The following is a 23,277-nucleotide window of genomic DNA, read 5'->3' on the forward strand; positions in this document are numbered from 1 at the left end:
TCACTAAGTTGGTTAGTGTTGGCACTGGCAAAGGAACCCCTGACTCCAGCCCCTTTTCTCTGCCTCTGACCAACTTCCAGTTGCTGCTTTTTTTTTTCTTCATTAATTAACTTATTTATTTAGCTTCCCTGATAGCTCAGTTGGTAAAGAATCAGCCTGCAATGAAGGAGAGATCTTGGTTCGATCCCTGTGTCGGGAAGATCTGCTGGAGAAGGGATAGGCTACCCACTCCAGTATTCTTGGGCTTCTCTTGTGGCTCAGCTGGTAAAGAATTCACCTGCAATGCAGGAGACCTGGGTTCGATCCCTGGGTTGGGAAGATCCCCTGTAGAAAGGAAAGGCTACCCACTCCAGTATTCTGGCCTGGAGAATTCTATGAACTGTATAGTCCATGTAGTCACAAAGAGTCAGATATGACTAAGCGACTTTCACAACTTATTTATTTGGCTGCAACGCATCTTAGTTGCAGCCATTGGGATCTTCAGTCTTTGTTGGGGCATACGGGATCTTTAGTTTCAGTATGTGGGAACTAGTTCCTTGACCAGGGATTGAACCTGGACCCCCTGCATTAGGAATGCAGACATTTAGCCACTGGACCTCCAGGGAAGTCCTGAGGATTTTTCGTTCCCTTTTTTTTGTTCTTTAAACAAATGAAATTTATTTATTTTTTTGGCTGTTCTGGGTTTTCATTGCAGTGCTTCTCTTATTGTGACACATAGACTTAGTTGCCCTGTGGCATGTGGGGTCTTAATTCCAAGACCAGGGATGGAACCCAGGCCCACTGCATTGGGCACTCAAAGTCTTAGCCACTGGACCACTTTGGAAAGTCCCAAAGTTGCAACCTTTTGTTTTCTTTTTGATGTCTCTCTTTTTCAGTATTTCTGAATTGGTCTCTCTCTGTTTTCCTCTCTCTATTTCAATTTTCCTCTTCCTCTTGCTTCAGCTCTCAGACTTGAGTCAGCTTTGCAAGTCTAAACTTATTCTCACTTCCAAAATCCACCGTCAATACCCCAACCCCCACCCCAGGCCACTTGGAGCTCAGTGTCTCTGCAGAAAACAAACTCTTGATGCCAGGGTGCAGATATTACCTCCGCGTGACACCTCCGGCTCTCCACCTGGCCTCAGATAAGATAAGGGTGGGGATCGGCACTATAAACAGGCCCCCATCACTCCCTGGCCCAGGCCCCAGCTCCCTCAGGCCACGTAGCCCAGGATCAGCATGGCTGCCCGCCTGTGGATGGTCGCCCTGGCCTTGGCTGTTCTCTTGCTTGTGGACAGGGGTGAGTAGACAGAGCCTGGATTCTCTGTGGCTTGGTGTTGGTAGGTGAGCTTGGAGTGGGGCAGAGACAGGGCCTGGGGCACCCCATGAGGCATTGGCTTTCTGCATAAACCTTCTTTCTGCACCCTGGGCTAGGAGAAAAGAAACCCGAGTTCCAGTCCTACCTCTGGCTCAGAATTGCAAAAGTCCTCTCCCCTTGTGGGTCAGATGGTAAAGAATACACTTGCAATGTGGGAAACCTGGGTTCCATCCCTGGATTGGGAAGATCCCCTGGAAGAGGGCATGGCAACCCACTCCAGTATTCTTGCTTGGAGAATCCCATGGACAGAGGAGCCTGAAGGGCTACAGCATATAGGATTGCAAAGAGTTGGACACGACTGAGCAACTAAGCACACACACACACACACACACACACACACACACACGTCCCCTCTTGGGGCCTCTGTTTCCCCAGTTGTGACATAGGAGGTTGTTCTAATTCAAAGCAACCCTGAGCAGCTACTGGGCTAGAGATTGGGGAGGCAGAGGGAGACAGCCTGTCTCTAGGGAGATTGACAAGTCTACTGGCTGCAGGGTGCTGGGTGCTGAAGGAAGCCTGGCCAGGTCCTCTGGGCTCCCATCTGCTCTGATAGGCTGTGGCTGTGGGGCTGAGGCAGTCATGTGAGCACAAGGGAGCCCTTGCTCTGGGCTGAAAACATGCCGCTGGAGTGGGGCCTGCTCAGAGGCTATGCAGTCTCACTTCTGCTGGGTATCAGGCCTTGTTCTGGGCCCTTAAAACTTATCAGCAAGCAAAACAGAAAAAGAGTTGCCCTGATAGATCTTAAGTTTAATGGTGTAGGAGGGAGGAGAATCAACAATCGATAAGATAGGTGCAATGTATATTAAACAATATATATTAAACAGTATTTAGATGGTGAAAAAGGCTAAGAAAAAAAATATTGGGCAAGGTGATGGGGATTGAGAGGGGGTTGCAATGTTAATGCAAGGGACTTCTCTCTGAGAGGCTGATGTCTGAGCAATAGTTGAAGGAAGTGGAGGAGTGAGCCATGGGTATATCTGAGAGAAGTGGGTTCCAGGCAGAGGCAACAGGCAGTGCAAAGGCCCTGAGGTAGAAGCATGCGTGGAGTGTGTGGAGTATGGCAAGGAAACTAGCGGGACTCTAAAGGAGTGAGGGGCAAGGTGCAGAGAGACAGGAGATGAGATGATACAGGCAACTGTGAACTATAATGGATAAAGCCTTTACAGTCAATGTAAGAAGTTGGATTTTCCTGTGAGTGAAATGGGAGGTACTAAAGGGTGATGAGCAGAGTCACATGTTAAAAGGATTGCTCAAGATTGCTCAAGTTGCTACCCTGAGAACAGAGTCAAAGGAGAAGCAGGGAGACTCCTTAGGACATTCCCAGACAAAGTCATGATGTTACAGGGCAGGTCTGAGCAGGATGTCAGGGACACCGACTTCACAGTCAGTCTCACAGCCATTTCCCTGGCTAGGACATAGACTAGAGTCTGAAGCAATAGAGAATGGATCCGGAGATTCTGGCCCAGCACAGCCAGGTTACTCCCAGTCTGGCATCAATTCCCTGAGCAGTTCTCTTGTTGGGAACACTGAAGAGGCTGCCCAAAAGGGAGTCCTTTTGCCCATTTCAGATTCCTGCTGGACTGCGTGAGGAAGGCGGAAGAAACTGTGGGCCAAGGTCAAGGGCAGTTGGGGGTAAATGCAACTTCCCACATCATCCAGAAAGAAACTGACACCACAGAGGGACCAGCATAAGCCAAGAGAGCCTGTTCCGGACCAGTGAGCTGAGAGGAATGGCGGGGGCAGAGGGGCGCAACAAGGAGGTGGATGAGGAAGTGAGCCCAGGGGAAGTTTGGGATCATCTCACACAGTGCCCTCAACATAAGATGAAGAGTCTTAGTGGTCATGACATGGAGTCCTGGAAGGGCTTTATTCATTTTTTTAAATGCTTTCCCCCACCAACAATTACGTACCATGAAAAACACACATCTTATCACTCAGCGAATCCTATTCAATGAGTTTTGATGAGGCATATACCTGTGTAACCCAGACCCCTATCAACAAACAGAACGTTTCCATCACTCCAGAAATTTCCCTCATGCCAGTCAATCCCTGCCCTCACCCCACCCCCACCCCCACCCCAGAGGCAACACTGGCTCTGACATTTTTCCACCATAGATTCGTTTGCCTCCTCTAGAATGTCACACAGATGAAACCATACAGGGTGCTGTCTTTTGTGTCTGGCTTCTTTGGCTCAGCGAGTTTTTGAGATTCAGTCCTGTTGTTGCATGTTACCAGTTATTGCTTTATTTTTACTGTTGAGTTGAGTCACATTGTATGCGTCTATCAGGGTTTATTCACTCGCCTGTTGGAGGACATTTGGACAATTTCCAGATTGGGTAATTACGACCTGGAGGGTTTTGGACAGTGTGATGACAAGACTGGATCTGCATGTTGATGCTTAAACAGTGCACCAGTGGTCAATCTTGGTTCCCTTCTTCCTCTCCACCTTGGAAATCTCTTGTAGTAGCATCTCCAGAAAAACCTAAAACCAAGGGATTGTCACCCACCTCCAGGGATGGAGAACTCTCCACTTCCTGGAGACAGCTTCTTTCATTAACGCATAGCTTCCACCGAGAGAGCATTCTGGAATCCACACCTGCCTCTTTGCAGCCTCTGTGCAGATGGGCTCTGCCTTGTGAAGTTAAGAAGAGTTCCTCTCTCCCTGGGCCCCAGGACAGCCCTTCAGAGACTTCAGGAAGGAAGCAGCCTCCCCTTCTTCGGTTTTTATAGACCTTTTCCTTACACCTGTGACCTTAGATACAGCTCCATTCCATTCCCTCCTCCACCCGTCACACTCACCAGTCACATCACAATTTGCTGAGGTCCTATAAACAGTCCATCCAGACCTCAAGGGGCTGTGGGGCACAACTGCATGTGTGGAGCGACAGAGCCACGTGAAAATCCCAGCTCTTCCCTTAACAAACTGTGTTGCCTTACCTATGAACCTTTTTCACAGATTGGCCAAGTTCTCTGGGAAGCAGACTCTGGGATCTGCGTGTAGTTTGCTGGAGAGTGCTCAGGGGGAAACACCTGGGAGGGGAGAGGGACACAGTGACTGTCAAGCAGAGGAGCTGGGGTGACCCTGGAGCGTTGTTGTGAGATGAGGAGTTCAGACCATTGTACCCACATCACCCTGACATTGGATGTGGGTTGTTCCTGGGTAGGAATGCCACCTTGGGCAAGGCAGCTCCATTCTCCGAGGGTAATTCCTAGGAAAGCACTCACTGTGAGCAGCCAATGTTCCTGGCAGCTGAGGAAATGTGTGCCTCAGTCCTGTGGTGGGATCTGGGTCACAGACCTCTTCCTCCTCTCCTCCCTGTTACACAGCAGTGAGAAAGCTGGGAACAGTAGTCAAGATCATGTATTATCAAGGCCTGGTACATAGTAACTGAATTATTTTCTTTTTCTTCTTCTTTTTACTATTTGTCCTTTGGTTAATTTATTTTTGGCTGTGCTGGGTTTTCATTGCTGTGCGTGGGTTTTCTCTAGGGAGGCCACTCTTTGTTGTGGTGGGCAGGCTTCTTGTTGCAGAGCACAGGCTCTAGGCGCGGGGCTCAGTAGCATCAGCTCGCAGGCTCTAGGGTGCATGGGATTCAGTAGTTATGGTCCTCGGACAATCCCAGTGGGATCTTACTAATAAGAAACAGACTAGACTTTCTAATTCTAGGCTTTCTCTAATTCTAGGCTAATCTCCCTAATTCTAGGCTTTCTCTCCCATTTCTGACAATGTCATGTGAGCTTTCTGGGAGCCCTGTCTGTGACTCACTCACTACCTTTCCCTGAGGAATTCCAGATTGGGTGGTGGCTGGGATAGGTCCCTGAAGAAAGTGTCCTCAGACTCTGGTACCTGGGGCCTAGAGCCAACATCCCCTAATTCTTGCTTCTTTGCCTTTCAGAGGTGTCCGTGTCGGCAGAAAAGTTGGTTTTCTGGAGAATGGTAAGGCAGCTGCTCTTACCAGCCTCAGGGCTGCTGTCCCGGCCTTCCTTCTCAAGAGGGGAGCCCTCTCATCCATATTGGGAGACAAGGGATTTTCTTCTTTACACTCCTTCTCAGATACCTTCAATGGTGCCACAGTGGCCAGGGCAGCCTCCTGAGGCTGCATGCTCCCCAGGTTAGCCCTTCCAGGCTGAGCAGGCCCAGCCCCTTTGCCAAAGTCTACACTGCTAATCAGTGCAGAATGCAGGTCTCTTGGGCCTGGAGCCTTCACTGCTGCACAGCACTGTCCTCCTCACTCCACACCCCTACCCCAGGCCCCCATCCTAGTCCTGACCCTCAGGGCTGGCCTGAAACCCTTTTAGACAGAGCCTCAATTAGGCCTCCAGCGTCCTCACACCAGGGGCCTGATAGTCATGCAGGCCAGAGAGTTCAGCAGCCTCCAGGGAGGCAGGCCTCCTAGGAATGATGGCTGGTTCTCTTCTTGGGTCCTCAATAAGACCAGAATTTCTGTTAGACCCTGTGAAGAGTGTGTGAGCCCATGAAGAAGACAGGTATTCACCTGGCAGCCCGCATACTTGGGCTCAGCAGATACAGGTACATCCTTATGCACACAGCCACAGCCACACATGGTCAGGCACACACATACACACACACACAAGCAAACGTGCCAAGGGGCCCTGCGTGCTTGGTTTTGTGCTCTTTGGACCCACACTGGGGCCTTCTTGAATCTGGCTCCTCCCTGGAGCCCCTTTAGCCCTGTTCCAAGCAGAGCCTCTCAGTCCCTCCTGCTTCTGGATCCCTGAGTGTCCCCTCTTCTCTCTCCCACAGCCCATCTGTGAACACATGGCAGAGTCTCCAGCCTGCCCCCAGACATACGACCCGGTCTGTGGCACTGACGGGGTCACGTACGAGAGTGAATGCAAGCTCTGCTTGACTCGGATGTAAGTCCACCCCTGTATTCCCCCGGTGGGCTCCATCTGTGGTGTATGCGAGTCTGAAAGGAGCAGGACTTGACCTGTCTCTTCCTTTACTTACACTTGGCCTGGGACAAGTCCTCCAACATTTGCTCGTAACAGAATGAGGGCAAGTAAAATCAAAAGAAGGCACATGGTTCCAAGCAGAAAGCCCACCAGTGGGGCATTGAGGGTGAAGGCAGAAACCCTGGGTTCTTTTCCTTGTTCTGCCCCCTGACTAGGTGACCTTACTTATTCATTTATTCCTCCAGCCAACAATTATTTATTGAACACTTACTCTGCTATAGGCACTGGGGATACAATAGGATATAAAAAGCTAGAGAGCATTACCAGCTCCTGGGGGCAATGGTCAGTCTAAGGCAGAAGCCAAGCTGACAGTCAGCCAATTGCAGCACAGAATGCTAAAGGCTCAGATGGAGGTGTACAGGGTACTGTGGGTGCCAGGCCAGGGCAGGGAAGACTTCCTAGGACAAAGGACATCTCAGCTCAGCCCTGAGGGGTAAGTAGGAACTAGGCTGGAGAAAGAATAAACAAGGAAAGGTAATTCCAAGTAGAAAAATGAGTTTGGAAAGATCTAGAAGAAAGTTTGAGGAAAAATAAGAAGTTGGATATGCTAGAGTATAAAGTGTAAAGGAGAATGGAGGAGAGACAAGAAATGAGTCTAGAGTGAGGAGGCCAGAACATGACCTTGGTACATCAGATCTCCTATTTGGTTTCATTTCTTCATTCATTGGAGAAGGCAACAGCAACCTACTCCAGTATTCTTGCCTTGAGAATCCCATGGATAGAGGAGTCTGGCCAGCTACAGTCCGTGGGGTTGCAAAGAGTCGGATACGACTGAGCGACTAACACACTTCATTCATAAGATCTTGCGCCGTCCAGCACTAAGTGAGATCACAGAAGAGAAGTTGCTGACAGTTGCAACACTCTAGAGAGATGGGGAGGAGAGCAGCAAGGACACTGTCCTAACTTAGAAAAAGATCATGATCGTTAAAGACTTATGCTTCCATTGGGAGTAGAATCCACAGGCTGTGAGACTGGATGTGAGGGGTTGGAGCAGGTGGTGGGCAGGAAGGAAGCAAGAGCAACATGCTGGTTTCTAACTTGTAGGCTGGGGCAGCTGGGGGTGCCATGTTGCCGGGGGGCTGGGGGTGTGCTGCAGGCTTGTGGGGCAATGATGTTTGTGAACAGTGGAGCCTCTGGGACATCCCAGAGGCGATACACAGTCAACAATTGCATGAACAGGCCTGAAGTTGAAGACAGGGGTCCAGGCCAGACAGATATGCAGCCAACAGCACGTAGAGGTGGTTGAAACCCCAGGCAGCTGAAACCTCCCAGGGGGAGGGTATACAGAGTGAGAAACAGTAGAAGGATGCGCCCGCACTGTACAGAGTGGGCAGAGCTCAGCAGGGAGTCTGGACAGACTGGGCTGGGGTTCCTGAAGGGTATGTTACACTTCCTGAGGAGCTGACCTCATTCTTGTCTGCTGTGACCCTAGAAAAAACAGACAGGACATCCAGATCGTGAAGGATGGGAAATGCTGACCCCGCCAGAGCCCCTTAAGCCGTGAAGCTTCAGGCTAGAGAACCATGGTGGGCATGCAGGATGAGACATGAAATAAAGATTCAGCTCAACCCAGCCAAAGGCTCAGTGTTTTGGTGGATTCTGGGGAGGCGGATTCTGGAGGATGGGGTAATTTGGCCCTGTCTTCCCTACACTGAATCTGATGTCCTCTCCATCACTCTGATGCTCCTCAACCTTGTCACATGTTCCCCCGGAAGTCCCAGGTATCTTCTGCTTTCTTGAGGGGGTCAGGACAGTGTATAGTGCTCCTGTGAGCCCAACCTGGCCTGTCACTGAGGTCAAGAACCTAACTGAAGTCTGTACTCTCTGCCACTGCAAGGCTCAGCCTCAGCCTTTGAGAAGCTCCCACGGCCCTCACAGCTTTCTCCCTGGGCTATACCAGCACCCCGAATCTCACTCACCCACATACATACAGACCCACACACACGTCAACACTACCATGGCTGACATTCAGGTGGTGTTCACCATACACCTGACTGCTTATTACAATATTGATCTAGGTCTATAACTGATGACAACAGGTGCTCCCCAAGCCCTGGGGTGTCCCCCTGCTCCCTAACCACCCACAGTAAGAGGACTTCCAGACCCTGCTCTGCTCTCTTGGTCAATACCCACTCTGACTGGTTGTTAAATATGTTGACGCTGGACACACTACACACAGGGTTCACAGGGACACGCAGCTTTCGGGAATCTGCCATAGACAGAGATCCCAGCCTGTGGGACATGTCAGGTACCCCCCCTCTCTTGGCCAAAGCTTATAGGAGGAGCCTCTGGTAGAGGTGGGGGTGGTGGAAAAAGGGTTGAAAGGGGCTTGGTCAGGCGGGAGTAGTATCACACAGACCCTGATTCCTGCTCTAGGGTAGGCAGCGAGAGCAGGAAACACTCGGTGGGAAAATCCACACTGCAAGGAGTGGGAGCAGGGAAGACGGGACCCATCAGTCCCTGGACCACTGAAACGGGAACCTAGGCAGAAATTGTTGACAGGTCTCCAGGGGCAGGGACCAAGAGGCCATCTGTAGGGTCCTTCTACTGCTGGTAACACAACTCGTTTCCTACCTGCAGAGGGATGGTATAGGATGAAGTTTGGCTGTGACAGACCAAAAAGCCAAAGTAACAGTGGTTTCAACAGATAGAAGTTAATTTCTCTCACACACAGGTAGTATGCTGATTTCATGTTCCTTGTATACTGTTACTCTGCCATCTGTATCAGTTTCCACAAAGTCCAAATAACTGCTCCAATTCCGGTAGTCATGTCTACACACAGGCTGGAGAGGTGGGGAAGGGCACTCTATGCCTCTGACAATGCTTCCCATAAGATGCACGCTGGGGACTTCCCTGGTGGTCCAGTGGTTAAGACTCCACACTTCCAAAGCAGGCAGAGTGGGTTTGACCCCTGGTTGGTGAAATAAGAGCCCCCGTGTTATGTGGTGCAGTCAAAAGATTATTAAAAAAAAAAAAAAAAAAGATGCACACACTGTCTATAACCCACTGGGTAAAATGTACCCTCTTGGCCATACTAGTGCAAAAAGACTGGGAAATACTATTTTCTTTGGTTGGCCATGTGCTAACCTGAAAATTAGTTCCCTCAGTGTAGGGAGTAGAGTAGAGAGTGGATACTGTAAGTCTCTACCCTAAGTGACATGTAAGTCTCTACCCTAAGTGGGAAGCCCCCTACACCCAGGTGGTGGATCTCAGCCAAGCTTCTCCCTAGTGACCCTCTCCTCCCTTAGGTTTCCACTCACATGATGAGGAATCACAAAGGTTAAGCAATGTGCCAGGACACCACACAGAAAGACCTAAGTCCCCGGTTTACAGGTGTGGAAGCTGTGGGCCCGTCTCTGGGAACCACCCTGCAACCTAAGTGTGGACTCCTAAAGGCCTGTTTGCAGTATGTCATCCTGCTGCCCTGGCCACTGCTCACTGGCCAGAAGATTCTTCTCCAGATTTTTCAAGTCAGAAATCAGGGAATAGAGGCAGTTCCTCTCTGGTAGCGAAGTTGTAAAATATGCCAAGTGGGGACTGCTGGCAGCCATGTTTCCTACTTTGTGGGAGAAGCAAGACTGAGTGAATGATGCTGATGTGCAGAGAGATACAGACAGGGATTTCAGGCAGCATTTGTATTCCTGAAGTCCAACTGCCCTTGAATTTTCCAAAGGATAACATCCTACCAACAAATTTTCTATTTCGACAATCTCTTTGGAATAGGTTTCTGATATTTTCAACTAGGGCTTCCCTGGTGGCTCAGTCAAGAATCCACCCACCAATGCCAGAGACCCAGGTTCGATCCCTGGGTCGGGAAGATCCCCTGGAGAAGGAAATGGCAATCCACTTCAGTATTCCCTGATATTTCAGTTGGTAAAGAACCCGCCTGCAATGCAGGAGACCCCGGTTCGATTCCTGAGTTGGGAAGATCTGCTGGAGAAGGGAAAGACTACTCACTCTAGTATTCTGGCCTAGAGAATTCCATGGACTGTATAGTCCATGGGGTCGCAAACAGTCAGACACGACTGAGTGACTAAACACAACAGTTTTCAACTAAAAGAGTCCTGACTCTTGAAGGGCTTCTCACAGGGAGTAGCCTTTAAGCTGTGCCTTGAATGGTAAGTAGAAATCACTGACTGAACAACATACAGGAGAATCCTTCCAACTCTGAGGCTGAACGATGTCCATGGGATCACAGAGCTGCATCTGTTTCCCTGCAGCAGGACTGATCATTTCCTGGGGAAATGGGCAACTGACAAGTACTCTCCCTGGGCAGAGACGCCCTGCAGATGTGCAGCTATGTGAGTGGGCCATGTCACTACTCTGCATATCTGCTGGGCAGCTCATCCTCAGAGAATACAAGGGCTATCGGATGCTGTAAATCCCTGTGCTGACGGAGCCTCAGGGGGCAAGTGCAGCAGTGGAAATTTCACTATTAATATGTGTGGTCAACATTCATTCAGTCTCCAAATATTTACTGAGCACCTAATATAAGCCTAACAATGTGCTTGAAATACACTGTTAACAAAACAAAGAAGTTCCTTAATCCAAGGAACTTGTGTTAAAAGGCAAATATTAATCAAATAATCCCACAAATAAATGATCATAGACCATGATAAATGCTGTTTATCATAAAAATAGTCACAAGCTGTGAGAGGACATCACGTGGGGGCTTGACATTCTCAGATAGACTATCAGGAACATCAGTAGGTGAAGTTTCTCTATGGAAGAGAGATTTACATTCTGAAGGATGAACAGGAGTCGCCTAGGACGGGGACAGGGGTAGGGGAAGGATGGTGGGGAAATGTCCAAGCAGAAGAAGAGCGTGTGCGAAGACCCCAGGACGAGAGAGGGCTCAGAGCACTTGAGGACCTGAACTAGCCCAGAGTGGCTGATGGCACAGAGTAAACAGGAGAGCGGGTCAAGATGAAAAGGGTAAGGACCTTGGCCTTTATCCTAAGAAAATGGGGGTCACTGAGGTTTTCAAGCACAGGACTGACATGACGAGATCATGATCATGATCACTCAGCTGCTCTATGGAGAATGAATGGAGAGGACCAGAGAGGAAGTACACAGACCAACACAGGAAATAAATAGAAAGAAAAGCGAAAATGAGGTATGAGCAACTCCATGTCAGTTGGGACGAAAATCAGCAGAGATTAAGAACATGGGCTTGGAATCAAGCCGCCTAGCTAGTGTCCTGGCTTTGTCACTTACTCTATGATCCTGAGCAAATCACCTAAGTTCATCTCTAAAAGAGGGAGAGTATCTGTCTACTTCCTGGACCGTGTGAGGATTAAATGACTAACACACCTGAAGAACTTAGAATGGTATCTGGCACACAGCAACTTGCTGTGGTCCGAGACCACACAGCTACTACATATAAACAGGTAAGTACTGAACTACTCTGGTTAAAGTTGGGGGTGGGCCAATGGGACCCTGAGCCTCGTCCACTTGCCACCACTTTTTCCTAGGCCCACCCACACAGCCCTAAATTCCTGGGGTTTCACCGACTCCCTCTCTGCCAGGTAAGATTGGCCTCAGAGTGGCCTATAGGAGTTTTTCTCCTGGGAACTGTGAAAAAATGGGGGTAACATCAGCTGACCCATTTAAGAGGCCATTGAAGCATGAAGACCACTCCTGACTTCTAGACTAGAATCTCAGAAGGATTCTGTTTCTCATACTTCATCTACCAAAAAGAAAAAAAAGTTTAAACACTCTTCTGGGATTTCCCTGGTGGACCAGTGGTTACAACTCCATGCAGGAGCATGGGTTAGATCGCTGGTCAGGAACTAAGATCCCACATGCTGTATGTCAAGTCTAAAAAAAAAAGAGTTTTAATACTCTTCTGCTTGCTGATGTGTATATAAACTGCTTTATTTTTTAAATAACAAATGAAGGGAGAAAGGACCACAAAACAGACAGAAACAACCTCAAAGTAACTTGAAGAAAATGTAGATCTCAGAAGGGAATGGCTCACAACAATGCCTTTGAAGGAACTCCTCAGAGGTTTATGGCTGCCCTCACTACCTGCCTGCTGTATTCACTCTGGCCTCCCTCACTGCCCCTTGTAAGCCAGGGTTCTGACCTGGTTTCAAGCAGAGACTTAGTCAACTCTGGGTTCTAACCTTCTAGAAATTAGCTTGGGAGCAAGGCAGTCCATATATCAACCACAGGCCCCACTTCAGGAATGAACCAGAGATCTTATGACCTATGGCTGATCAGGGTCACTGGGAGCTGAGGACAGGGTCGTGAACCCACAACCAGTCAGCTGTTTCAGAATCAGGTCACATGAGAGACACTCGGGCTACCTGTTCTGACCCATTCCTGACTTTCCTCACCAGACACGGGCTCCTAGTGATTCTGGTTTACACAGACAGGTTTATGGGATCATAAGCGCAAAAAGGCCTCATGGATCTGAAGACCAAAATGGCCAATAAACTCAGAACTACCTCAGGATACATAAGAGCTCTCACCAGCCCAAAGAAAGCACCCAAAGGTCCAAACAGCTGGGAAGACTTGGTCAGGGGGGTAATCTCCAGATAAGGTGGGCTGCTGGACAGCACAGATCCACAGAGACAGAACAAAAGCTGACAGGAGGCTAAAGATTGTATGGACGATACTTGTTCATTGAGAGCGAGTGTAAGAGAAGGAAAAGACAATGGGCCAGTTGCCCCCAAGGCGGGTAACTTCTGTTCCAGAGATGGCAGAGCTGGTGGGGCTGTTCTTCAGTGCAGCACGGCCTTCTCTGCCTCACCTCAGTCAGCGAGGGCCAAGTTTGTGGACTGCAGTCGCTCCGTCTCCTGGCAGATGTTCTGCTCCACTGTGTCACACTTAGCTAGGAAGGCCTAAAAGATAAATGCAGAGCAGTGAGGGCCACTGGAGGCCAGCCAACCCATGCCAACCTTAGCCACAAGAGGCTCTTTGCCAAGCCACTCTGGGGAACCCCTGGGTGACTGACTCAGGCTAAACGGGTGTGTGGGGATGGAGTCGGCCCAGGCCCCAGACTCAGGAGAGGGAAGTGACAGTGCTCTTGGTTAACAACCTCCAAAGGGCGCTGAGGAGAGGCATCATGAAATGGCATGATTTCAGGGGACCCTGTCCACAGGAATAGGGGCCCTGCCCACAGGAATGGCACCTCCTAAAACTGCATAACGTGTCAGCCCTGTCTGCTCCCCAGCAAACTTCTTTCCCGATCAGTTTAATCCAAATTCAATTACAGGGACATGAAAGGAGCTCGTGTTCTGGGTTCATACTGAGAAGTAACAACTGAAGAGAGCCCACGCCACACACGTACTCTACCCTACTTTGAAGAGATACATGCACCGATGCATGACACTTTGTGATGCCCTACCACACAACTCACCTGAATCCTTTTCACCAAACCCTTCCTTCTCATTCTACTGTCTTTGAAATTTTCTGGCAGAATCTATGGAAGAATAAGTTGACATATAAATAATCCTAGTAAGTGAAAATGACATAGGAAGACGTCAGAAACACCCAAGGCACATCAAGCTGGCCACAGGTCAGCAATGTGAATGACGGGCATTTTCAGGAATCACTTCCCTGGATCTCTGTCCTACACATCCCTTTCCATGGCTCTCACTCCATAAACACTCCTTAGTTCTTGAGGTCTGGACCATAGACCTATAGCATGGACTTTGCCCTTTCACTGTTTTCTGTGCATGGATACTGTGTCCTGGCTGGGCCACGAGCTCACTGTGGCATGAAAAGCATAGTGCTTTTCTTTACCACCCCCTACACCACCTCCCCTCAAGAATCCCAAGCAGAGTAGTTCACCCCAAGAATGAGGTATCAGGCGAGAGATATTGTCTCTAAAAGGGAACATGGCATCAGTGATTCCTAACAGCCTCCCAAGAGCTGGGTCTGACTGTATTCTGTACAGGTAATGGGCCCAGTGGAATGTCAGACACAAGAGTGTCAGGAAAGTGACACCCTGTATTTCTCTGACCTTGAGACCATGGATCACTTCGGTCCCCGCTTTGTGAGGATTAGATGCTACTGTATGTGTGTGCTCAGTCATGCCCGACTCTTTGTGTGCGACCCCATGGATTGTAGTCTACCAGGCTCCTCAGTCCATGGGATTTTCCAGGTAAGAATACTGGTGTGGCTTGCCATTTCCTATTCCAGGGTATCTTTCCAACCCAGAATAGAAAACTTGTCTCCTGCATTGGCAGGCAGATTCTTTACCACTGCCGCCACCTGGGAAGCCCCCTTAGATGCTACTAGTACACATAAATAAAAATGACAAAAGCCCCATGTTGGTGAGATAGGGGAAATCAGGAACTGTCTTATCTTTCTGCATACTCACCAAAGACCTAGCAGTGTCTGGTACACTGCTCAACAGGTGCCCAATACCCTCAGGCAATGAGTGTGATACTGAGAAAGTGAAACTGACTGAAAAACCATCAAAGGAAACTAGTCCTTCTCAGCTGAGTATTTACTTACTAGTGTGTCAATCTCCTCCAAGATTTTCATAAACTGCTCGATCGTGGCTTTTACTCTCCTATCGAGTTTGCAGAGAGCTTCAGCTTGCAAATCTTTGGCCAGAAAACCCTGTGGAGGAATGATGCATTATTGCAAGTGTTTCTTTGCGGCTGACAGAAAACTCCAAGCCAGGCACTGATGAAGCAGCCACACCCTGAGTCCACGTTCCCCAACAGGCTGGGCCAAACCGCAGGCCCACAACTCCACCTCTTGGAAAAACAGAGAAGCCAGCCCTGGGCCTCCTCAAGCACTGTAATAGACTGCAAGCTCCTCTCTCTCACGTGGCCTACTGGGGCCACAAATGCCTCCAGAGGCCTGGCTCTGCTGAAGCCCCCAGTCACCAGTGAATACCTGCATATAAGAGGCAGATGTTAAGAGCACTGGGTTTAGAGTTTGATAGGCCTGGGCTTCAATTCTGACTGCTATGTACTGGCTGGTGAGCTTGAGCAAGTTCCTTAACCTATCTGTGCCTGCTGTCCTCATTTTTAAATGGAGATCAAGGCATTTCCTTGGCAGTTCAGTAGTTACGATTCTGTGCTTCTGTGCAGGGGGCACGGGTTCCATCCCCCATTGGGAAATAAGATCCCACAGGCTGAGCAGGCTGGCCAAATTAAATAAAATAATACAATGGAAGACTTCCCTGGTGGTGCAATGGTTAAGAACCTGGTTTGGGGAGGGAAAAAAAAAAGAATCCACCTTGGGCTTCCCTACTGGCTCAGTGGTAAAGATTTCACCTGCCAATGCAGGAGACACAGGTTTGATCCCTGATCCCAGAAGATCCCACATGCCAGGGAGCAACAAAGCCCATGTGCCACAACTATTGAGACTGTGCTCTGGAGCTTGGGAGCCACAACTCCTGAGTCCGGCACTCCCTAGAGCCTGTGCTCTGCAACAAGAGAAGCCACTGCAATGAGAAGCCCGAGCACTGCAACTAGAGAGCAGCCTCCACTCACCCAACTAGAGAAAAGCCCACACAGCAATGAAGACCCAGCACAGAAAAAAATAAATAAATAAATAAAACTGTATATATACAAAAAAAAGAATCCGCCTTGCAACGCAGGGGACGAGGATTCAGTTCCTGGTCAGGGAACTAAGATCCCACATGCCGCTGGGCAACGAAGCCCATGTGCTGTAACTACTGAGCCTTTGCACTCCAATTAGAGAGTCCATGCGCCCCAATGATAGATCCCACATGATACAATGCGGATCCTGCATGAGGCAACTAAGACCCAAATAAACAAGCAGCCAAGTAAACAAAGGCAAAAAGAAAAAAAACAAAAAAAAATAAAATACAATGGAGACCATGACACACACATCCCAGAGGGTGACCATGAGGATAAAGGGAAATACAAGACCTTTAATATGAGTTCTGACACAGACATATTGCTAACAAATGGCAGCACTTACTTAATTGTTTTTATTAAATTATCTGTTTATTCACATTACTTGGCCTAATGATCAGTTAGCTGTTGACAACCGGTGGACAGCAGGAATCTCTGAGGATATTTTTATCAAAGTCAAAAGCTACAGATGCAGATTTCACAACAAGTAATAAAATAAGCTACCAATTCCAACTGAAACAATTTACTCTACCAAAAAAATGAGAAATGGCCAAAAAAGATTTAAGCCCAAGGACATTCAAAGAAGCATTATACATAATGTTAAATAACATTAGGTGATAAATAATAAAGAATTGGTTAGATAAACCATGATCCATTCATGTGATGAAATATTATGTGAGTTTTGAAAAGGATGATCTTTTTTTTTTCCAGTCAAGATATTTTTTCTTTATTGAAGTATAGTTGATTTACAATACTGTATTAGTTTCAGCTATACTAAGTATGATCATTTTTAATGACATGGGAAAGTGTTCAATTCCTTAAACCAAAGAAAGAACTATTTACAAAGTATACCTAACATTATACCAATTTTTTTAAGATAAAAAAACAGATTCCAGGTTTTAGTAATGGTTATCTTTGAGTTGGGGGTCTTAAAGGTAATTATTATTTTTCATATTGGTGCCCATACGTCTTCTTAAAAATTATGTACCATCAGTATGCAGTACTTTAGTAACTAAAACACAATCATACATCCATTAATGTTATAAAATGAAGAGATCAAAAATAAATACGTGGTTTGAGGACATAACTAATTCTAATGTGGTTTCGGTCCTCCACCTCTAGTACTACAAGGAACTGAATAGGATGACCCCTCGCCAATATCATGCTCAAATTGGACATTCTATGAATCAGTGTTCTTGGCCTTGCCAAATACATTATAACTGACTAGACTGAGCGAAGCTATTTATTCTATTTAAGACAATACATGATCCAGGTGTTCTCATAGGAATACAAATGGATGCTGGCTGGGGTTTGTAAATAACAATGATGTGCTTACAAAGCACTTAGAGCGTGTCAGCCTTAAACTATGTAATTGAATCCTCATAACACCCCAAGAGGGAGTTACCATCATCACTCCCTTTTTTACAGAAGAGGAACTTGAGACAAAGGCAAATTTGCCCAATTACAGAATAGGAAGAGTCAGGGTCTGAACCCAGCGGGGGCTGAAAACAAAGTTTGCCCTCATAACCACGCACTGGTGTCTGTAGAGAATTCTTAGAGAAGGCAGAAAGTCAAGTCTATCAGGAGAGTTACCTGCTGGATTCCAGCAAGGTCTTTATTCAGTTCTTCCAGTTGGTCAGCTATCTTCTCCACAGATTTCTCCAAATCTTTCAGCTTCTTTAGCTCAGCTTCTTCCTCCGGACTGTTCTAAAATGTTAATAAAAAGAAGTCAATAATCACCAAGAAGAGTAGCTTCTGTCAGAAAAAAAAAAATCTGACCACAAGTGGTCAAACCACTCCCCTAGGAAAACATCACCTTAACCTTGCTCCTTCTTGGAAAGCAAGCTGGAGGGTTATACACTAAGGTTTTCTATCTACAAAGACACTAGACTAGATAGAGAGAAGGTACCAGGTACAAGTTCTGGTGAGAGAGCCCAATGGCTTGGGTTCAGAGAACAAAGCTGATCCATAAGCCAGATCTGACTTCAGCCTGGGGCTGACCACCAACTGACTCCAGACTGAAGCTGGAAAGTTAACTAGTCACAGTCAACGCCTAGCATGTGGGAGGAGTCCAGAAAGGTGAGACAGGCAGAATTCTATCCTTTCCTTAAATGGAATTCCTGAGCTCTCTCATTCAATATGACCATGATGACGATGCATACTTTCATTGAGCATCCCCTCTATGCCAAGCATCATTCTAAGCACTCTAGGTGTATTATTATTTAAGCCTTACCACAATCCAATGATGAAATTGAGGTCACTGTAAAGTAACCTAAGGTCACACAGCCCAGAAGAGGTAAAGCTGAGACTTGAATGGGATTTGGCTTCTCACACCCCAGGACAACTCCAGCTGAGGGTCCTAAAGTTTCTTCAAACTCAATCCTTGGGTTGCGCTCATTTTCCCATCACCGTGCTTCCTGACCCTTGAGCAAGAAATCTAGACTATTTTCCCTTCTCTCAACTTCATTGGTAGCTAGCAGCTTCCTGCTTTTACACTGTCTCCCGTTGTTCTTGGTGGCCAAATCCTGAGTGCCAGTCTCCTGGCAATTCCAAGTCTGCGCTAGACTTTCCTTGCCTCCATCTTGCTAACCTCTGCCCTCTCTCCACTCTTGAATCAGCCACACCCAGCTCGAAGTAAGGGAACTTCATTTGACCAACAACTCCACTGTGTCACAATGCATGGTTGGCCCCAGGGTCTACTGTCCTCAACCCTTTTTGTCACCAACTGACTGTTTCTCCCTCACTTCTAGTCTGAACCCTTCTTTCTCGCCAAAGAGGGTTTAACCTCATGGGAGATTTTAGTAAAAAGAATGGTTAAAGGACGAGAGGCTCCTGAAATTTGCAGAGTACTTATTTTTAAAATTTACAGGTTTAACAGTCTCTTGCAAATTCCCCTCTAAGTGAGTAGCGATTGCTTCAGACACCATTTTAACCAGACTAAAATTCTACCACCAGCACAAAACCCAAATAATTGAGGCAGTACAATCACTCCTAATTCCCAGGGTGAAAACCCTAACGAACAGAAGCTAAAGATATGATAACAATAAAACTGATAACTCCACTAAACAAATAGCAACTACATTTGTGTGGCAAGCACTACTTCACCAGTGCCAAACCTGAGCCCCCAATTTGGCCTTCTAAACAGACACTCATGTAAAAGACCTTAGTCATTTGGCTCTGAGGTATTTCTGGTAGAAAAAGCAATCTACCTTTTTCCCAATTAACATAACCCGGCAACCATTTTGTATTCCAAGTGCTGACAATGGCATCTCCATTTCCTTCAGAGATTTCCCTGAAAAAAGAAGACAGTTATGTCAAATGTAACTTGTACAACAGTGAAAATAGATTTCAGCAAGGGTATAGGAAATAGTGTGTTCACTATTGAGAAGAAGATGAGTTGGTATAACATTTTTAGATGGTTTCTTGACCCAATAACTTCACTTCAGATATTGATCCTAACAAATAACTGGACGTGTGCCTGAACAATAACTGTTACACAATTAGTATTATTCATAACAGTGAGAAACTGGCAAGTCAAAAATTCAGGAATAGGGGACTGATTTCTATACATCATAACAACAGGAGACTTTGTAGGCACTAAAGCTCATTTTTCAGGAAACTTCAACGCCACAGTATGTGTTGATGACCAAGTGTTATGAGAAGATCACTAGAAATTATCCTAGTTTTGTCGACTACAGAAACAAAAAAAAAGCCACAAATGAGAACCCACACTTCAGGATGCCAGGATAAACAAACAAAGGCTGGACAGAAATATACTGAATTGTTATGAGGGGTTTTATCCAGGAGAACATTTTCTTTTTTGTGTTTTCCTCTATTTAGAAACATGAATTTCTGTTGCCTTTATAATTGTAAAATGAAATGTTTTTAAAAAGACAAGGAGTTACAATATGAAGTATAAAAGTAAATGCTTCCCATCACTAAATTCTTTACGATTGGCAGCAAATGGGATAAATTTAGCTTCATCAGATACAAAATAATGGGTTCCCATGGGCATGAGAAGACCAGAGAATGGGGATTGGAGTAGGTATGTCCTGGTAGAAATTACCATATTCCACTGGGCCTGCTACATCCAGGTCCTTTAAACTAGTCTGTTCAGTACCTTCTCTGTGTTAGCACTAGGCCAAGCACTGAAAACACGGAAGTATCTATGCCCTCATGGAGTCTGTTACCAGAGAAACCAGATGTTTGCTGACTATGGAAACAATTATTTTAATAGTAGTTTCAATACAAGCTATGCAGAAGTGGAGGGAGTGCCATAAGAACATACACTGGGAAGATCATCTAACTTAGCCAGGGAAGACTGCCCATGTGCCTCATCAAAAATGGTAAGGTTTCTGCCACCCTCATGTGACTTCAACTCTAATACCTGTGCACATGTTTGCAAGTGTCCACTACATAGTAGGTACTTAACAAATATTTGTTGAAGGATGACAGAATTAATAAGCAAATAAGAACTGTCCTAGATTGAAAACCTAATCTTACCGTTAGGTAAGGTTAAATAGTTTTAAATAGGCTCAGAGCTGGAAGAGAAAGGCCTACCCTTAAATATGAGTTTCTGAAAAGGCAGCGGAACCCCTGTAGCCTCTTCAACAACCTGGGCCAGGTCTTGGACAACTGGTTCACTATTGCCTTCTTGTGGGGTAACTTGAAGATCGTGCTTCTCATTGCCTGGGGAGAGAGAAAAGTGTTGAAGAAAACATAAACCACTAAATAGAGGCTGACACTTCATTTTCCCAGCCTTTAAGACCTGCTCAAGGATTTTTGTTTCCTTGGGAATTGTTACAGGAACTAACAATGTCAGTGATATCAGCTAACATTTTAAGCATTTAACATGTGTAAGGGGCTGACTAGGCTTATTTTGGAGAAGGAAATGGCAACCCACTCCAATATTCTTGCCTAGAGAATAGTGAGGATAGAGGAGCCTGGTAGGCTGCTGTCCATAGCGTTGCATAGAGTCAGACACAACTGAAGCAACTGAGTGTGCATGTATGTATTGGAGAAGGGAATGGCAACCCACTCCAGTATTCTTGCCTGGACAATCTCAGGGACAGAGGAGCCTGGTGGGCTGCCGTCTATGGGGTCGCTCAGAGTTGGACATGACTGAAGGGATTTAGCAGCAGCAGCAGTAGGCTTATTTTATGCATAATCTTAATTAATCCTCAGAACAACCCCATGAAGTATCCATGAAGCCCGTACTACCTATTATTCCCCATTTCACAGATAAGCAAAATGTGAGATCAGTCCAGTTAAGACTTGCCTAGTGAGACCCAACTCTTAGAATCAGAACTTAACCTCAGATCTATCTGATTTCAAATTCTGTGCTTTTCTTTACAAGCCATCTGCCTCCTCTGGCCTGACTGTCCTCTCCTCTGTGTTGTACTGGGCAAGGAACTGTTTCTATCTCCTTTGCTATAATGGGCAAGGAATTGCTTTTCTTCCAGGTCTCTTCCACTGGGCACACCTGGACACATATGGTTGGTGCCCAGTAAATAAACAAATGAGGGACTTCCCTGGTGGTGCTGTGGATAAGAATATGCCTGTGAAGGCAGGGGACACAGGTTCAATCCCTGGTCCTGGATGATTCCACATGTCATGGAGGAACTAAGCCCATGTGCCACAACTACTGAGTCTGTGTGCCACAACTACTGAGTCTGTGTGCCACAACTACTGACGCCCGCATGCCTAGAGCCACCCCAGTGAGAAGCCCTCACATCCCTGCACACCACAACTAGAGAAAGCCCGAGCAAAGCAACGAAGACCCAGTGTGGCCAATAAACAAACAAATGAGTGAAAAAACTCAAACAGCAGAAATTTCTTTTTGGAGCAGAAGTGCCAATTCTTTTCTGGATATGTGGACAGCAAGGGTGTAGCCTGTGTCCAGTGCATCACGCCAAGCCTGAAGCCTACTTAACAGCCACATGAAGTCAGCGGGACAGGTGTTACCAACTCTACGCATAGAAGAAACCAGCTGCCTAGAAAGGAGACATCCCAAGGTCACCCAAACCTGCACAATCTAGAATCCTGGTCTCCAGATTCTTGAGGCCCTGGGGTCTCCCCTAGTTGGTCCTGAGGAAATCTTATGGACTCAGCTCCCTGGAGAACAGTCTTTGTCTAGTTCTGTGTCAACTCCAACAGTAGGCAGACCCCAAGGGCACCCAGAGTGTATGCTTGAACCCACGCCTCACTCAAACAGCATACATGAGCTTTGACTCCTGTACACAAGTAGGTGTCCAGTTACACAGCAGTCATAGACAACATGGCCAAATATAAGCCAGGCACAAAGGCCCACAACAACTGTGCAGGCACACTCGAAGACATACAACCAGGACCACGACGTGAAGCACAGACATCAAGGATCTAACAAACGGCCTGAGACAAAATACACTTGCCACGTGGAAAGGTGTGCTGACAGGAGGCCAGTAAAAAGAAAAAAAAGCCGGTCCCACGAACACAAGATCCCACGCTTCTGGACTCCAAATACAAGGACACACGCTTCGGGAGGGCACGCGACCACACCCTCTAGAGACCCCGCCGGACTTTCGTGGCTCAGCACGGAGCCCACCCGGCAGCCCGCGCTCACTGTGGGTGACGGTCACGCTGAGCCCGGCTGCCGCCATTTCCTCGCTCCGGGCCACCTCTTCGCTCAGGGCCACCTCTTCACTTAGGGCCACCTCTTCACTTAGGACCACCTCTTCGCTCGGGACCACCTCTTCGCTCCGGGACACCTCTTCGCTCCGGGTCACCTCTTCGCTCCGGGCCGAGCGAGGCCGTGCTTTCTTTTTCACCCGCGGCCTGCGAGCGCAGGCGGCGGCGCCTCTGGTGGATCCGGCATGCCCTCTGGTCACGCTCCGGACGGCTGATCTCTGGGAGGGAGGCGGACCGCGCTCGGCTGGGGGCACCGACTGGCGCGGCTCCCGGCCTGGCCGAGGGGCGCGCCGCCGGGGACCCAGCCGCTCCCGGTCGCCTCGCGCTCTTCGCGCGCCCCCGCGCTCCGCCAGACCCGCGCTTGTCGCCCGCCCGGCGATGGTAGCTGAGCTTGGGGCCCTCCACCCTAACCCGGCTACTTTCCCGCCCCTCGGAGCAGCCCTGCTCCAGCCGGGCTCTATTCCTCTGAAGCCGCCCCCTACCCCACCCACTCAGCCGAGGCCCCGCCTGGCTTATCTGGGGCCACGCCCACGCCCGCCACCGGGGCCACGCCCCCTACTGACTCTCGGTCCCACACCTCCAACTTCCCGGAGCTCCCCTTCCCCGGAAGATCAGGCTGAAAATCCGGAAAAAGGATTGGGAAACGCCAATAGGCACATTGCGCTTGCGCATGGGGTACCGGAAGTCAAGTTGGAGACGGAGGTGACT

At 47.9% G+C, this 23,277-nt stretch overlaps 2 protein-coding genes across 5 annotated transcripts; one reads left to right on the top strand and one right to left on the bottom strand.

The window, feature by feature from the left end:
- Positions 1-1,218: 1,218 nt before the first annotated feature.
- On the top strand, positions 1,219-7,906 carry SPINK4 (serine peptidase inhibitor Kazal type 4). Its single transcript, XM_081518684.1, has 4 exons — positions 1,219-1,279; positions 5,254-5,294; positions 6,123-6,235; positions 7,767-7,906. The coding sequence occupies exons 1-4, from the start codon at positions 1,219-1,221 to the stop codon at positions 7,810-7,812; spliced, it is 261 nt and encodes an 86-aa protein (XP_081374810.1). The 3' UTR covers positions 7,813-7,906.
- Positions 7,907-12,942: 5,036 nt separating this feature from the next.
- Positions 12,943-23,241, bottom strand: BAG1 (BAG cochaperone 1). Of its 4 annotated transcripts, none has more exons than XM_081518886.1 (8): positions 23,147-23,241; positions 22,505-22,787; positions 20,464-20,592; positions 19,113-19,195; positions 17,497-17,610; positions 14,804-14,911; positions 13,701-13,763; positions 12,943-13,182 (listed from the first exon to the last, which is right to left on the bottom strand). In XM_081518886.1, the coding sequence occupies exons 2-8, from the start codon at positions 22,539-22,541 to the stop codon at positions 13,093-13,095; spliced, it is 624 nt and encodes a 207-aa protein (XP_081375012.1). In that variant the 5' UTR covers positions 22,542-22,787; positions 23,147-23,241; the 3' UTR covers positions 12,943-13,092. The 4 variants fall into 4 exon arrangements, with proteins under 4 accessions (XP_081375012.1, XP_081375021.1, XP_081375027.1 ...); XM_081518895.1 differs by having other exon boundaries at positions 14,800-14,911; XM_081518901.1 differs by having other exon boundaries at positions 14,800-14,911; positions 23,133-23,174.
- Positions 23,242-23,277: the final 36 nt, after the last annotated feature.

Source organism: Giraffa tippelskirchi, chromosome 1 (genome assembly GCF_054371585.1).
Source record: "Giraffa tippelskirchi isolate mGirTip1 chromosome 1, T2T-mGirTip1v1.2.pri, whole genome shotgun sequence".
NCBI lineage: Eukaryota > Metazoa > Chordata > Mammalia > Artiodactyla > Giraffidae > Giraffa > Giraffa tippelskirchi.

Excerpts from the sequence above, each read along its gene's own strand:
- SPINK4 (XM_081518684.1), top strand. The coding sequence starts at position 1,219 with ATGGCTGCCCGCCTGTGGATGGTCGCCCTGGCCTTGGCTGTTCTCTTG. Across the intron at positions 1,280-5,253 it reads TCTCTTGCTTGTGGACAGGG|AGGTGTCCGTGTCGGCAGAA; the intron begins GTGAGTAGACAG and ends TTTGCCTTTCAG. Across the intron at positions 5,295-6,122 it reads AGTTGGTTTTCTGGAGAATG|CCCATCTGTGAACACATGGC; the intron begins GTAAGGCAGCTG and ends TCTCTCCCACAG.
- BAG1 (XM_081518886.1), bottom strand. The coding sequence starts at position 22,541 with ATGGCGGCAGCCGGGCTCAGCGTGACCGTCACCCACA. Across the intron at positions 19,196-20,463 it reads TCAGAAACTCATATTTAAGG|GGAAATCTCTGAAGGAAATG; the intron begins GTAGGCCTTTCT and ends TTCTTTTTTCAG. Across the intron at positions 14,912-17,496 it reads ACCTTGCTGGAATCCAGCAG|GGTTTTCTGGCCAAAGATTT; the intron begins GTAACTCTCCTG and ends ATTCCTCCACAG.